At 46.0% G+C, this 13,143-nt stretch overlaps 1 protein-coding gene across 1 annotated transcript; it reads right to left on the bottom strand.

The window, feature by feature from the left end:
• Nucleotides 1-5,312: 5,312 nt before the first annotated feature.
• On the bottom strand, nucleotides 5,313-7,205 carry LOC120795456 (kinesin-like protein KIF26A). Its single transcript, XM_040137398.1, has 3 exons — nucleotides 6,977-7,205; nucleotides 6,516-6,734; nucleotides 5,313-5,339 (listed from the first exon to the last, which is right to left on the bottom strand). The coding sequence occupies exons 1-3, from the start codon at nucleotides 7,037-7,039 to the stop codon at nucleotides 5,313-5,315; spliced, it is 309 nt and encodes a 102-aa protein (XP_039993332.1). The 5' UTR covers nucleotides 7,040-7,205.
• Between the last annotated feature and the right edge of the window lie 5,938 nt (nucleotides 7,206-13,143).

The following is a 13,143-nucleotide window of genomic DNA, read 5'->3' as shown; positions in this document are numbered from 1 at the left end:
GGACGTGCGTGTGAGCGTGCGTGCATGTATGTGTGTGCGTGTGTGTGTGTGTGTGTGTGTGTGTGTGTGTGTGTATGTGTGTGCGTGTGTGTGTGTGTGTGTGTGTGTGTGTGTGTGTGTGTGTGTGTGTGTGTGTGTGTGTGTGTGTGCATGGGCATCTGCTTGGAAGCCTCAGTCAGCTCCTGTTTAATCTTGCCTGCTGTGGATCCGCTCCTCTGAGCAGAAGTAAGGAATGGGAGTTATTCCAGGTGGAGGATTCCTTAACCTCCTCCAACAGATTCCTTCACTCTCCTCCCGATGAAAGGTGATGAGCATCAGCCTCACTGCAGCTCAGTTTCCATCAGCCCTTGCATCTGCGCACCCTGAACCCATTTCCTGCACTCTGCCTCTTCGCAATTTACCCCTGCAATTGGAAGAAGTAGCGGACTGGGAAGCAACAACTGGGTCCAATTCACTTTCAGCTCACCACATTAAGGATGTAAAATGAAACTGCACCAGACATTGTGAAGATGTAGCCTTCATTCCAGAGTTGCCTGAAGGTTAGAAAAAAGGTTTCTGGCCAGTGAAAGTGCTTTAAAAAGAAACAGGACCGGCTGTGAAAATCTGAAAGTAGGAAAGCGAATGAGAAACTATTTACGCCCCGTTAACTACTGACGGGGTCGTTCCACTGTCCACATCTAAAAAGGAGTATGGGTGCACTGTGTAGCTCACAGGTGGATATAAATGCTGGAAAATAAAGGAAATGAAGCAAAAAATCTTGCATTCCAAGTCAACTTTCAAAAAGTGACTTGATCTGACAGTGCTTTTTGTTTTGTGCCACTGTGCCCACTGTGCTGTAGAGTAAGCAGGGTTGGAATTTGAAAATTTTCCAAACTAGTGCCGAAATGATATCTGAGTTTCGCTAGCAATACCAAACAATTTTTGATTTCACTCTTGTTTTTTGATATGTTACTCCGAGAAGTATGAACATGTTTTTCTATAAACCCAATTCCATTAAACAAAAGATGCCAAAAATCTCGAATGTTAAATGTTATCTAAACACAAGCAGACCTAAAACTGGAAAAATTTTAAATTGAATTTGAATTCATCTCAGGAACTCTCCGATTAAAGAAAAAGACAAGATAAAAATTCAATGGCAGTTTTCAGTATTTGACAGATTTCAATACTTGGTGCTTCGTGGTGGACACACTTGTACACTGTGTACCAAGAAAGTATTTGTGTCCAATACCAAGACCTAACAGTAATTGTAAAAGAAGTGAAAATAATGCAAGCAAACACAAAACAAATTTGTCACATGAAGAGGTTGCGGACAGCTGCTGAAGAGTGACTGAATGAAGCTGTGGAGACATGAGGTAAAGTGGCAGTGAACAGCTGCACGATGCTGAGGCTCACAGGTACAGTACAGCACGGTAGCACCATGACTGATGTCTGTGGTCTCTGCACCACTTGACACCAGATTATTGCTCTGTGGTTTAATACAGCCACATGCCATAAAACAGAATTCACACTGCATGCAGGGATGAAATGAGGGGACGGCTCGGCCCAGAGTCTCCTGTTTTTCTCCTGTCTCGTCTCTCATCTCCTCCCAGCCTCGCTGGAGTGCATGCACTGCTGAGCAGGCACGCAGGCACGCACCACACACAGACATACATATCACACAGAGCCTCGGGGGCTCAGGTGCTTAGAGGTGAATAGAATTATATGGTCACGCTCTGTTTTAACTCTCCATTAGCTCAAGTTTCACAACTGTAGGGGTTTTTCACACAGTCTTTTTCCTGACCTTCCCTTCATCCATCTGTCAGTCACTCAGTCCTCTCGTCCGCCCTCCTGCAGCGAACCTGGCAGCGTACACCTGTTGCTGACCAGGTCGGCCCACTGAAACCCTAACCCACCATAAAGACTGGGAGAACTGACAGAAAGTTCAAAGGTCAGTCAACAAAGGAGAGGTAACACACCCACTGAATGGCCTGAAAAACAATAGTCAGGTAGGAAGATCTGCTGCCATTCACCTGCACCTACTTCTTCCCCACCTCTCCTGAACCATTTCTCTTAACTTGTAGACACACACTCATCTGTGCATAGTACTAATATCAACAAAGCAATGTTCCTACTGGCTCCTTGGCCATGGCAAGCAAAAACATCTTTTTTTTAAATTGTCGTTTATTTCACACAAAACAAAGCAAAAAAAACTCAGATCAAACAATGTCACTGTGCTCGGAAACATTAGTTGCATGACGTAGGGTTGATTAATTTCTTTTTTCCAAAGCTTCGGGAAACAAAATCTGATTTGAAACACTAAGATGGATTCACTTACAACTCTGCATTTGAGTGGATCAAGGGTCAAAGGAGGAACAAAGCAAAAACCAATCAAACATGAATCCAAATGAGCCATTTGAAAAAATAACTGTTCACATAATTTATGAATTCAACATGAAAAAACTGGCAAAAGGCCTCGTGGTACTAACTAATTCCTGTGGCCACATTCATAGTCACACTCATGCACACCACCCATAATAGGCTTGGACACAGTGTGCATATATCAGCAGTGCACAGTATGCGTGAATGGTGGTTTGCTCATTCTCTATAAACCAAGATTTAACCTCATTATGCCTGGATGCCTTTGGTGACCTGATTAGCTTGTGGTACTAAATTCAGTTTCCCCATATCTAGAGGGCAAAGGTCATCAGAAAGGTGAGGTCTGGCTGCAACTGACCTCAACCTCCAACAGCTCAAGTTAATCCAGATCTCCAAGCCCTAACAGACCTGCAGGACATTCTCTGTTAATCAGTCAGTATACTAGTGGAGCTCACATGGACCAATACTGCTTTTATATTCATAGGCCTCAGCATTTATGAGTAGGTGTTAGCACTGCTGATTTTATCATTGACCTGCAGTCTCCCTTCAATATACCAAACCCCAGCGTGTCCACCCTAAGACTCTGGCTTGAAAACTTAAAAGATTTGAAAAATTTCAACATTCCAACCTTTTGCTTCACATTTGGGCCTTTGAGAGCAACAAATACTAGATATTCTAAGCTGCAATCTTAAAAGAACAGTTATTTCTTTCCTAACCAAAAGTTAGATGAGGAGACTGATACCACTCTCATGCCTCTATGCTAATTAGGAAGCCAGCAGTCAGTTAGCTTAGCTTAGCACAAAAAATAGAAACGGGAAAACATCTAGCTTTTGTACATTGCGGTGTTACACTAGGAAGAGACTGTGTCTAAACAAGAAATAGCCCAGCAATACCCCTTCGTAACACGTTTGGTTTTCACACTGTAGATTTTGGTACATACTAAACAGACAAGAAAGTGATGAAGTGTATTTCCCAAAATGTCAAACTATTCCTGTGAGTGTTGCTCAGTTCTTGTTGTTGTTTTTTTTATTAATTTAATTTAAAACACTCTTTCTCCCTCCAGTCTATAAGATAAGATGACTGGCTGCTGGCTCCAGCTACATATTTACTGGACAGCCCCAAGATTGGTGTAGATCCTCTCATCTAACTCTCAGCAAAAAAGCAAATTAGTCTGTTTCTCAAAATAGTTTTGTGCACTTCCAACTCTTTCTTCAAGAATTCCTTGAACCCGAGCCATGATACACCTCCATGCATATTTCATCAACATAATCCAGTCTTTTTGGCTCCCATTCTCCCTGAATGTCAACTGTCTCATGGTTCAGTGAATACAATTAAAGTTAGCCTCTTAAGATCAAGTGACAGGGCTTCTCTCTAAATTGTGACTAAGGGGTTTAAACTGCTCCAGCCTGGCCATGGGTGAGGAATTATAGTCCTTACAGGTCACTCCAGGCTACTGGCTCCATACAAACCAAATCACCCATTGTTGTCACTAACACTCTCTTAACTTTCTCATGAGACAGATGATGGCGCAGGCACAAAAAAAAAAAAATTCATCTCTTCAGCACACATGACCAAAATATGAAGTATCCCTATATGCAGACTTACAAAAAGAGGATGAGCGTCAGCATTTATGAGCTGAGGGTGGATCTAATCCAGCTGCATGGCCATGTCTGTCTGTGTTGACTGAACCTCTGATTTCAGTAAGGAGCTAATTGGTTACTTTGAAGTTGAGATTTAAGCGATCATCTTTCTTCATATCAAACCTCACCAAGCGTCTGTGTCCTGCCACATTAAGCATAGTCTACAATCATTGAATCCCCACTGTCTGCTACTCACTGTTGAAGTCATTTTCTACAATAGGTTTTAATTATGCGAAATAAGTAGGTGACTTCCCTTGATTACATCAAGTCTGGAGGTTGTCAGCGTGTCTGTTGTTTCTGCATGTCCTTTTAGCAAAGGGCATTTTTCCCATCATCTGCTGTCTGAATAACATAAAACGTGCCAAATCAGCTGAAACTTGAGGGTGCTAGCTTAAGGACATCATTTCAGGAAAGTTAATTTGTGGTTGAGCCCTACAACACAATGTCATAAAATATTTCTAATTAGACCATAGCAAATTATGTCTATAAAATATATAAAATATAGTTTTATGTGCAGTTTAAATAGTTTTTAAAAGTCGTCAAACACCACTGTTGCTCTTTAGTGAGGCAGGCAGGAGAGAGCTGAAAGCATGAAAAATATTTAATTGCTTCTCGTTGGACATGGATGCATAAAAAAAAAAACATTTTTAATGTAAGTTTTTTAATGCTGACTCAGTGGTTTCTGTGCAAACACTTCACTACTTTGCTGCCGTTATCCACTTAACCCACTGGACTCTTTACGACTGTACTGTACTACAATGTGGAGGGACTAACTCCCTAATTTTTTTTTTTTTGCAGGACATACTGTAAGCAGGTTCCTTTAGACCCAAACAGGAAAACACAAAGGCTGTCTGAGAGACTTCAGTGTGTGTGAACAGTGAACTTTCGCTCTAGTAGGCTTCATGTATGAAAGCTCATTCCTCTACCCAAACAGTCTTCCTTGAATTTTTATCTACTCTCTACTACTACTGTATTCAAACAATAAGTCAACAGGCAGGGTGGGGGCGAGGGATGTCTGGGGACCAAGCTGACTTCCTCTTCATAAAAACGGGCGGATGGGGAGGGAGGGGAAGTGCGACCTCGGGTAAACAGTCTCCGCTCTCGTTTTTTCCCATGACAACTGCAGACACAACACTGGCCGAACCCTCGCAGGTGGTGCGATCCCAGACACACCAGCAGGCCACCCGAGTCGTCCCGTTGACCTTATTCCCTCCATGGAGGAAGCAATTTGGAAGCGATCATCCATAGCCGCATCCATCCTAACAAGCCCAACAGGTGAGCAGCTCAAACTCACACAGACAATGGGTTTATTTTCCTTCAGCTGGAGTAGCCCATACCATAACCCTGGTACAATAACAGCACCCTGCCATCACTGTTTGCCACCCCGGAATTAAGGCCCAATTTAGCCATCAACAAGTGCAAAATACAGGGAAATGGGGGTAGCTCTCATCTCTTTCTACAACAGTGAGCACCTGTTGAAGGCCACAAAGCACTGCTGGAGGGTCCCCCACTAAAAAGGGGAGGTCAGTTCCCATGGCAGATAATGGCAGTTAGGGGGAGGCTTAATGTGTTTACGGGGTGGACTTACCTGATACCTGAATATAGATCTGATATGCTCAGAACAAAGATTAGACCACACATACAGATGTCTCAAACAGAGAGCCCAGGTGCTTCAGAAATGCCTCCTTGTCCCTTGTATACCTCTTCCCGTATGAACATCAGGTGCTGTGGGATTTGGGGTGAACCCTGAAAAGCTGTAATCCAATCTGATGTTGAGACTCTCTCTCTAAAATGGGACAACAAAGGAGGACCGACCCGAGGGCAAAACCAGCCCGCCACAACAACAGTGGTCTCGGGGCCTATATTTAACAGTGGTGGGAATTGTGAGAGCAGCCATACAGGAACACTTTCAATGCACAGCGAAGGTCGACTGGGACTTAACTTCCTCCTCAGTCTCCAACGTGAGCGGCTCGCTCATTTCAAAACCCCTCGACCCCCCACACCCAACAGCAAAATAAAGAGATAAGCATTGTTTAGCCAAACAATGGGCCACTTTCAAAGTCTGAAAAGCTTCCATTTTCACATCCAAGGCCAGCATTTGAAGTCGAGTATAGTCATAAACAACTTTACCAGGGGATGGTGAGAGCTTTCTTGGTAGATTTAGAAGCTATCGAGTAGATCCAATTCCGTTCCCATATATTCTCATCATGATACATACGTCAGTGTTAAGAGCAGGTGCAGGTGGGCAAGAAAAGACAAAAGACACAAGCGGCTCTACAGAAATGTTACAGACTGAGAGGTTGCTGCCAAAGCTGATACCAGTTTCCCTTTACTCTGTGTTCACTGACTCTAACTTGGTCGCCTGTTGACTTTCTGAACCTGTTTTGACTAGTTTTTGATAAGAAATGCTGTAAAATAGCAAGGCACGCAGGTGATCGCATTGTTTCAAACTTGAAGGTTAATTGATGCAAATAAAGTTGGACTTTGAAAAAGAGATGCGAACAAAATAATTTCACCAACCTTCAGCGAGTTCTGGTCAGCCAGGGCGAGCGCTTGCTTCTTCAGCTCCGCGACTTTCTTCTGACATTGCTGGCAAAAGCCTCCCTTCTCCTCCGACTCGGAGATGGAGACCGACCCGGCGCCCTCCGGAGGAGGCCGGCTGCTGCACCGCGCGTCCTCCGCAGAGGGAAGTCTTTTCCTGGGGGTCCCCGGAGACTCGCCACTCGGACATCCCTCCACCTTCGGCATAAGGAAAAAGTTTGGTTAACTTCTTGGTTGTAAGAAAAGGACCGGGTCGCACACAAGTGTGACGGGTGAAACTGTTTGTTTGTGCCTCGACAACCCCCTGTGAATACCGCGGAGCACCTTCCCAAGGGCGCGCCACAGAGATGCGGGTCGGGCGGCTTTCCCTGTCAGGTGGGAAGCGCCGCAAGCAGCGCGACTAGAGGCAAAACCGACCTTGTGCAGCCAGAAACACTTACAGCGAACACGCGGATGCGAGGGTCCCTTCCGTCAGGGGCCCAGTCGCCCCCGAGTGAGCTCATTCTCCCAGATTCGAGGTTACACCTTCAGGGGAGCGTCTGCGTGGAACGCCAGGCTCAGAGGTTTTGCCGCGGGACAACGCGAGGCAGAGCCATAGGCCCGGACTTGTAGACCCGAGCGAGGGTGAGCAGTCATCTGTAGGATCGCACTCGACCAGTAGCCGCTGACCGAAAGCCGCCGAGTGAGCGTGTCCCATGTGTTTGCACGCACAGGAGACTCGCTCGGGAGGCGGTGTCACTGCTGGAATGGGAGGGCTGAAGGAAACTTTCCTGGGGCAGGGTGGCGGGGCTACGTGAGGGTTCAGAGCCGCTGCTACGCCACGGACCAGTCTGGATCCTCTGTGATAAGGGTGGTCTACACATTTAAACACTCGAAATACACTTTGCTGCATATTTCCTCTTAGGTATCTATTCCCCACTGTCTGACACGTACATAGATATTATGTGTCAGCTTTTTCCAGCTGAAGCTGAAGGATGCCCACACTGAGAGGAAAAAACCTCCAACCCAGGACTCCCTGTCTTTTATGGCTGCACTATTCCATTAAATGGACATATTCTAGATGGCTTGTGCATCATTTCATACACACTCCCCAGAATTCAGCCTGAAATATCGAGCTTCGGGAGCTGCACTAGAAATGAAAGTTCCGGGGGTTTGAACAAAGTTCGGCTGCACAGCACGAGTTCGTATTGGGGTTTAGGGGGTTAAAAGGGGGGCAGGTCTCCTCTCGGTGGCCATCAAACTATAAGAAAACTCCGGGACAGTTTCCGAAAATCATTCATTTTACGTGCTTCCCAATGAGACCTGCGCACATCAGTCGCAGGGCACACCAGCAGCCGCCCGCCCGTCTCCGCGGGCGCGGGCCTGCCCACATGCCGTCGTCGTGTGTAACTCTGGCGCCACCCTCCGGCGGAGGCGCGGAGCGGCGTCTCCCGAACCGGCGGGGCGTTGGGGGGCACGGAGGTTAAATATTTCATCGGGGAAACTTTGAATATTTCATGCGGGTGATGTAAGCCACGGTGGCCACATGCGCCGCAGCTCGCGACGCAGGAAACGGTCTTTCTCTGCCCCGAGACGACCCGTCCAGGGCGGCGCACCGTTTCTGGTCGTCTGGTCGCACAACTCGTGCCCACTGGTACGCGATCCGACGGAGCGACTTGGAAAGTATGCACGGTGGAATACATTTTTTTTTAATTGTCATGTCAGGGCAGTTTTCAAGTCGGGCTGCAAAAAAAAAAAAATGTTTGAGGCTGTCCCACGGCACGCAACGACCTCTGTCAAGGGACGGGAAGAAAATACGACCACAGCTGGTCATTCTAAAATTTCAAGTAGTCCACAAATATTTCCACAACACGCGATCACTCCGATCTGAAACCCGCCAAGGCTGACTTGATAGCGGCCCCTAATTTAATCGCCCAATTTCTGTCAAACCCGTATGTTGGCGATTTGATCTACGCCCCGCAAACACGCGAGAAGAAGAAAGTTACAGTACTTTTGTGCGCTGCAAAATGTGGCAGAAGCGTTGAATGCGACAAACGTTCCCGAGGATGAAGTTTTTAGACCAAAGAAGGGATCGAGGACGCTGCGGCGGTGCCGCTTCAAGGTCCCGAAAGCCGGACAGGAGCCGTCCGACGCGCGTCAATGTTTCCCACTTATTTCGGGTGCAACAATAACGCTCGAGCACGACCGCGTCCCCTCGAGACTAACGTGTTCCAGTCATCCCTTCCGGACCCTTACCTTTGTTTTCCTCTTCAGCAGGTGACTTGTAAATCCAAATATGATGTCGGAGTCGACAAAGATTGTCCCCAGGTCTATGACGCTGGGGTTGGTCTTCCCAGCTCCGGGAGACCCCGGTGAGTTCGGTAGAGCCATGTGGGCTGCAAGTGTAGCCTAGAAAAGATTCCACTCCGCGGGAAGCCTATTTGACTTGTATCTCCATCTAATTCATAAGTCTCGAACCCTCCGGAAAGATCCACCAGCTTTTTTAATCCGGACATCCAGTGATTCACGGTGAGCGCTCGCACGTGTGCGTGAAATAACCTCTCAGATCTCCGGTGGCCCGAGACGACAATGGAGCAATGCAATCCATCCGGCATGCGAAAAGATTTACATCCACTGAAACACTTTTTTTTTTTAAGCCATCCTGGGGCAGGTCGTGCCTGATCTTTGAGCGCTGCTGCGGGTCTAAGAGCGAGGGAGCACCTTGTGCATCTGCTCCGTCCCCCCTCTCTCTCTCTCTCTCTCTCAGTCACTCACTCAGTCACCCTCTCTCTCCCAGTCCCCCCTGTCAGACAGTGATGACCTGCTCTCCCACCCGATTTGCTGGCGCATCGCTGTCAGCCCCCCACACAAAGATGTGAAGCACAGTGACAATCCCGGCAATCACCCCTGACGACAGCTTCCCTGTAATATTCCTATAATATTCCTGTAGAGACGCACAGTGTGTCTGTGCACAAAGTAATGACCTCATCCTACCTTACTTTATTGTATTCCTGTCTCCTATATAATATTCCTGCAGGATGTACTTATAGCACTGTATTTCTCACAAGGGAATATTAAATATGAAACACTGGTCTTATTTAGTCTCTGTGAGGATGAAGCTCAACTGTAGGGATAGGCTTTTTTCATTTAAATTAAAACTGATTTGGTTTTGCTTGATTCTAATATACTTTATTGCAGGCTATATCTCAATCAAATCAGACAAAATGTGCTTTAGAACAATCAACCGACACTGAAGAAATCCCTTGTGTGACTTCTGAGCAACTTGATCATTTAAGGTGTTTGTAGCTTGTGCTGCTGAATAATGCAACGGGTGTCTACAATTCAGTAAGATCTCATGATTGCTAACTGCCATCCAATGAATAGCCCTCGCCATTTCTAGCAGGCCGAGGCTAATTGTGCCATAGATTGTATGGTTGAGACCAGTATGCAGATGCATGTGGTTTAGGGGAACCATTAGGCTGATGCAATTATGCTGTACTGGGCAGTGTTAAAGGAGATTATATGAATACTGCAAAGAATATGTTTCAGTGGGAAAAAGTTAGTCCACCACTGAATCCGCAGCACACTTTGTGAGCTCGGTTTTAATTCATGAATCTGAACCAGTTTCTGCTGCGGCCGGTCAGCAGAGAGACAGACTGTTGTGATGATGTCATCCACACGGAGCCGCTCCACAGACTGGGAACAGTGGGACGGTGTGATGGCACCCGTTGTGATTTCGCTGCGATGTGGGCAAGTTTTCTCTTGCACAGCTGGAAACTGCATTCAAATTAAACAAACTCAATGCGACAGCTCAAACCAAAAACTATCTGTATCAGAGTCTCGTTCAGTGCTTTTGGATTAAAGGGACATCCCTGCGATTTAGCATTACACTCCCTTCGACTTGGAGGACTCCCAAGAGAAAGCACACTTGAAAAAAAATGGGTCAGAATCTAGTCAGCACAGTCCGAAATATCCTGATTTTTAGTCCCTAGTATGGATCAAGCTCCTGGATCCTACATTTCGTATAATGCAAGCGGACAGAATTCTTCATTTAGCCCTTCCCTGCCCCATAAATGCCCACAGCTTTCAAACTCCCGCCAGTTGGTAACACAGGTTTTTCTGTTAAAAATGTTTAGCTTCCAACCCCAAGCTGAACGTCACTATGACATCATTAGAGATAATTTGATCAGGTTTTAGAAAGCTGTCTCCCAAGCTGCAGAAGACACTGTACAACTGTGTTCGCAGGCTATTCTCTACTAATAATGAGGATTAAGTTGATCTTAATGTGTAAAATCGGTGGAAACACAGTGGAATAGCAGCAGGGAGATTATATTTTGTGGATTTTCATTTTCTTCATATGATGTTTTAGTGTTGGTCCACTGGTTCCCTCCAGATGGCTGTCCAAACATTTTGATTTGAACTGCAATGCTCATGCTCAGTCATTGTGTAATATATCGGATCACGCTGGTGTTATTAAACTTTAAAGTTCCATGTCCTTGGGACAGAGAGAAAAGTCTGGTGGCCCCCCGGGGCAGGTTTTTATTTTTCAGCAGGTCAGAGATTATTTAAAAAAGAGAAAAGAAAAAAAAATCGAGATTTAGACTCTCTCATGCAACAATGATGCTTTGACAGCTGAGCAGAGGGGGGTAAATAATAAATATTCTAGGCATGAATAAATTATTTTCGATCCCACAAACACCTCGCAAACCACGCAACTCTTCAGCCCCACCCACCCCCACCCCCAGACACGCACACACGCACACACTTTTTCGAGGTTGGGTGAAGGCAGGGTTTGTCAGTAGACCGATAATTGGGATCCATAGTAAAGATGATTTACCACGTCCGTCACCCTGCACTCCCCGCTGGAGGAGGCCTGGGTTGGGTCTCCCCCGGCCGCTGATGAAATTCGGAGGACGCGATCCCCCCCTGGGACCGAGTGTGCTGCTACATCTGCTGCCCTTGCGCACGTACGGGGAAATCGCTCTGGGCACCTCATTAATGCTCCTCCCGTGTCTTATCTCCTGCCTGTGAGACCTCTGCAGCTTCTCCCGGTGCACGGTCAGGCTTTGTGAGAAACGTTTAGCAAATATTGATAGTTCTTGGCGCATGGAGGAGATCAAAGGGAAAAGGGAGAAGGGGGCTGTCTAAAAAGGAGAGGAGGAATAATCGGTGCACAGTGCTTTCATGAATGATTTATGCAATATAAAGTAGCCTATTCCTTGGGAAAAAGGCGTTTGGGTTTTCTAGTCAGAGTTGTGTCAGTTTGTGAGTCTTTAGTTCAGGTTTTCCCATCAAACTAGTCCTGAAAATAAAGGATATGGATGCAAACTGGTGTGTTTAGAGTTTAATTAAGGACTTTAAAGTTTAACAGTCCACACCTGGACTTATACGTGGTTTGATCAATGTAATAGAGAACAAAAGTCTTAAATCAAGTTAAAAGCAGAAATAGGTGACCCGTGTCTGATTATCTATCTACACCAAAAAATTAGTCATCACTCTTCTCTGGTTTGAAAGATTTGGGGGTAAAATGACAGCAGATGCGGTGATTTTGAGATATTTACCTTAGCAGCAAGTTTCAGTACTTTGGACAGCAGCCGTCCCCGCAGACTCAAGGCCCATCAGCCCACACAGACTCGACAGAGACAAATGACTCTTTATTGATTTGTTTTAATCAGTACCTCTGAACAGTAGCGACGGTGAAAAAGACGGCCTTACATCAGGGCTGCTCAAAATGTGTATGTGTGCCTGCAGAATGAAATTACAGAAGCCTGGTGATTTTTACAGCCCCCACAGTTCCTGGGCAGCAGTTGTCATTGTAACACAAGGGGGCACAAGAGAGAGACATTAAGGAAGCAGAAAAGCAGAGGAAATCACACCGTTGTTCTAAAATCCTCACAAGTCAGGCCTTCTGAGATGTTCACCGTTTTAGAGGTTCATTCAGACGCAGCATTTTCCAGAGTCGGCAGCATTTGCCTGACTGGTCAAGTGGTCCTAAACATTTCACAATTTTCTCTAAGAACTGTTGAACTGTTGAGAACCACTTAATCAGAGAGACTACGCCCTTCCTCAGAGCAAAATCTGTCCTTTAAACTCCTAATTCAACTAAAGAAAGAAAAGCGATAGAGAGAATTAGATTCTGAGATCATCCGTTGATTACGACACAAGCACACACATCACCACAACAGGTTTCAGACCCTGCTCGCTACAGAATAAATCCAAAAAACAAGCAGGGGCTTCAGCCGCAATGCTCTGTGTCCAAGTGCTCACCTGGAGAAGGTGACTTCTTTCCTTACGATGGCGTTTCCTTGGTGTCATCCTTGCCCAGACTGAGTGACTGCAGTGTTACAGCTCTTTATATAGTGTTTTGGGGCTAGGTTCATACAAGCCTCTCATTCAGGAAGGAATGAGGCCCATGCTGGTCCAACCGGATGAGCTGGGTTCCACCAGCGAGGAGCACGAAAGGGCAGCTGTCCTCAAGACAGATATAGCAAATACCAGCCACTGTGGGCTGAGAAGTCACATGGGCATAAGGAATTTTGTCATCTTTGTCTTGTAGTTTTATGTCATCTTTTTTCTGATTTATCTCACAGCTAGTCAGATAATAGGAGCTCACACAGAATGGTGTTAG

The sequence above is a fragment of the Xiphias gladius genome, chromosome 10, assembly GCF_016859285.1.
Source record: "Xiphias gladius isolate SHS-SW01 ecotype Sanya breed wild chromosome 10, ASM1685928v1, whole genome shotgun sequence".
NCBI classification, from domain to species: Eukaryota; Metazoa; Chordata; class Actinopteri; order Istiophoriformes; family Xiphiidae; genus Xiphias; species Xiphias gladius.
This window is presented reverse-complemented; position numbering and strand designations above follow the sequence as displayed.

Excerpts from the sequence above, each read along its gene's own strand:
- LOC120795456 (XM_040137398.1), bottom strand. The coding sequence starts at position 7,039 with ATGAGCTCACTCGGGGGCGACTGGGCCCCTGACGGAAGGGACCCTCGC. Across the intron at positions 6,735-6,976 it reads CTCGCATCCGCGTGTTCGCT|GTGGAGGGATGTCCGAGTGG; the intron begins GTAAGTGTTTCT and ends CTTATGCCGAAG. Across the intron at positions 5,340-6,515 it reads CTGACCAGAACTCGCTGAAG|GGTTATGGTATGGGCTACTC; the intron begins GTTGGTGAAATT and ends TTATTGTACCAG.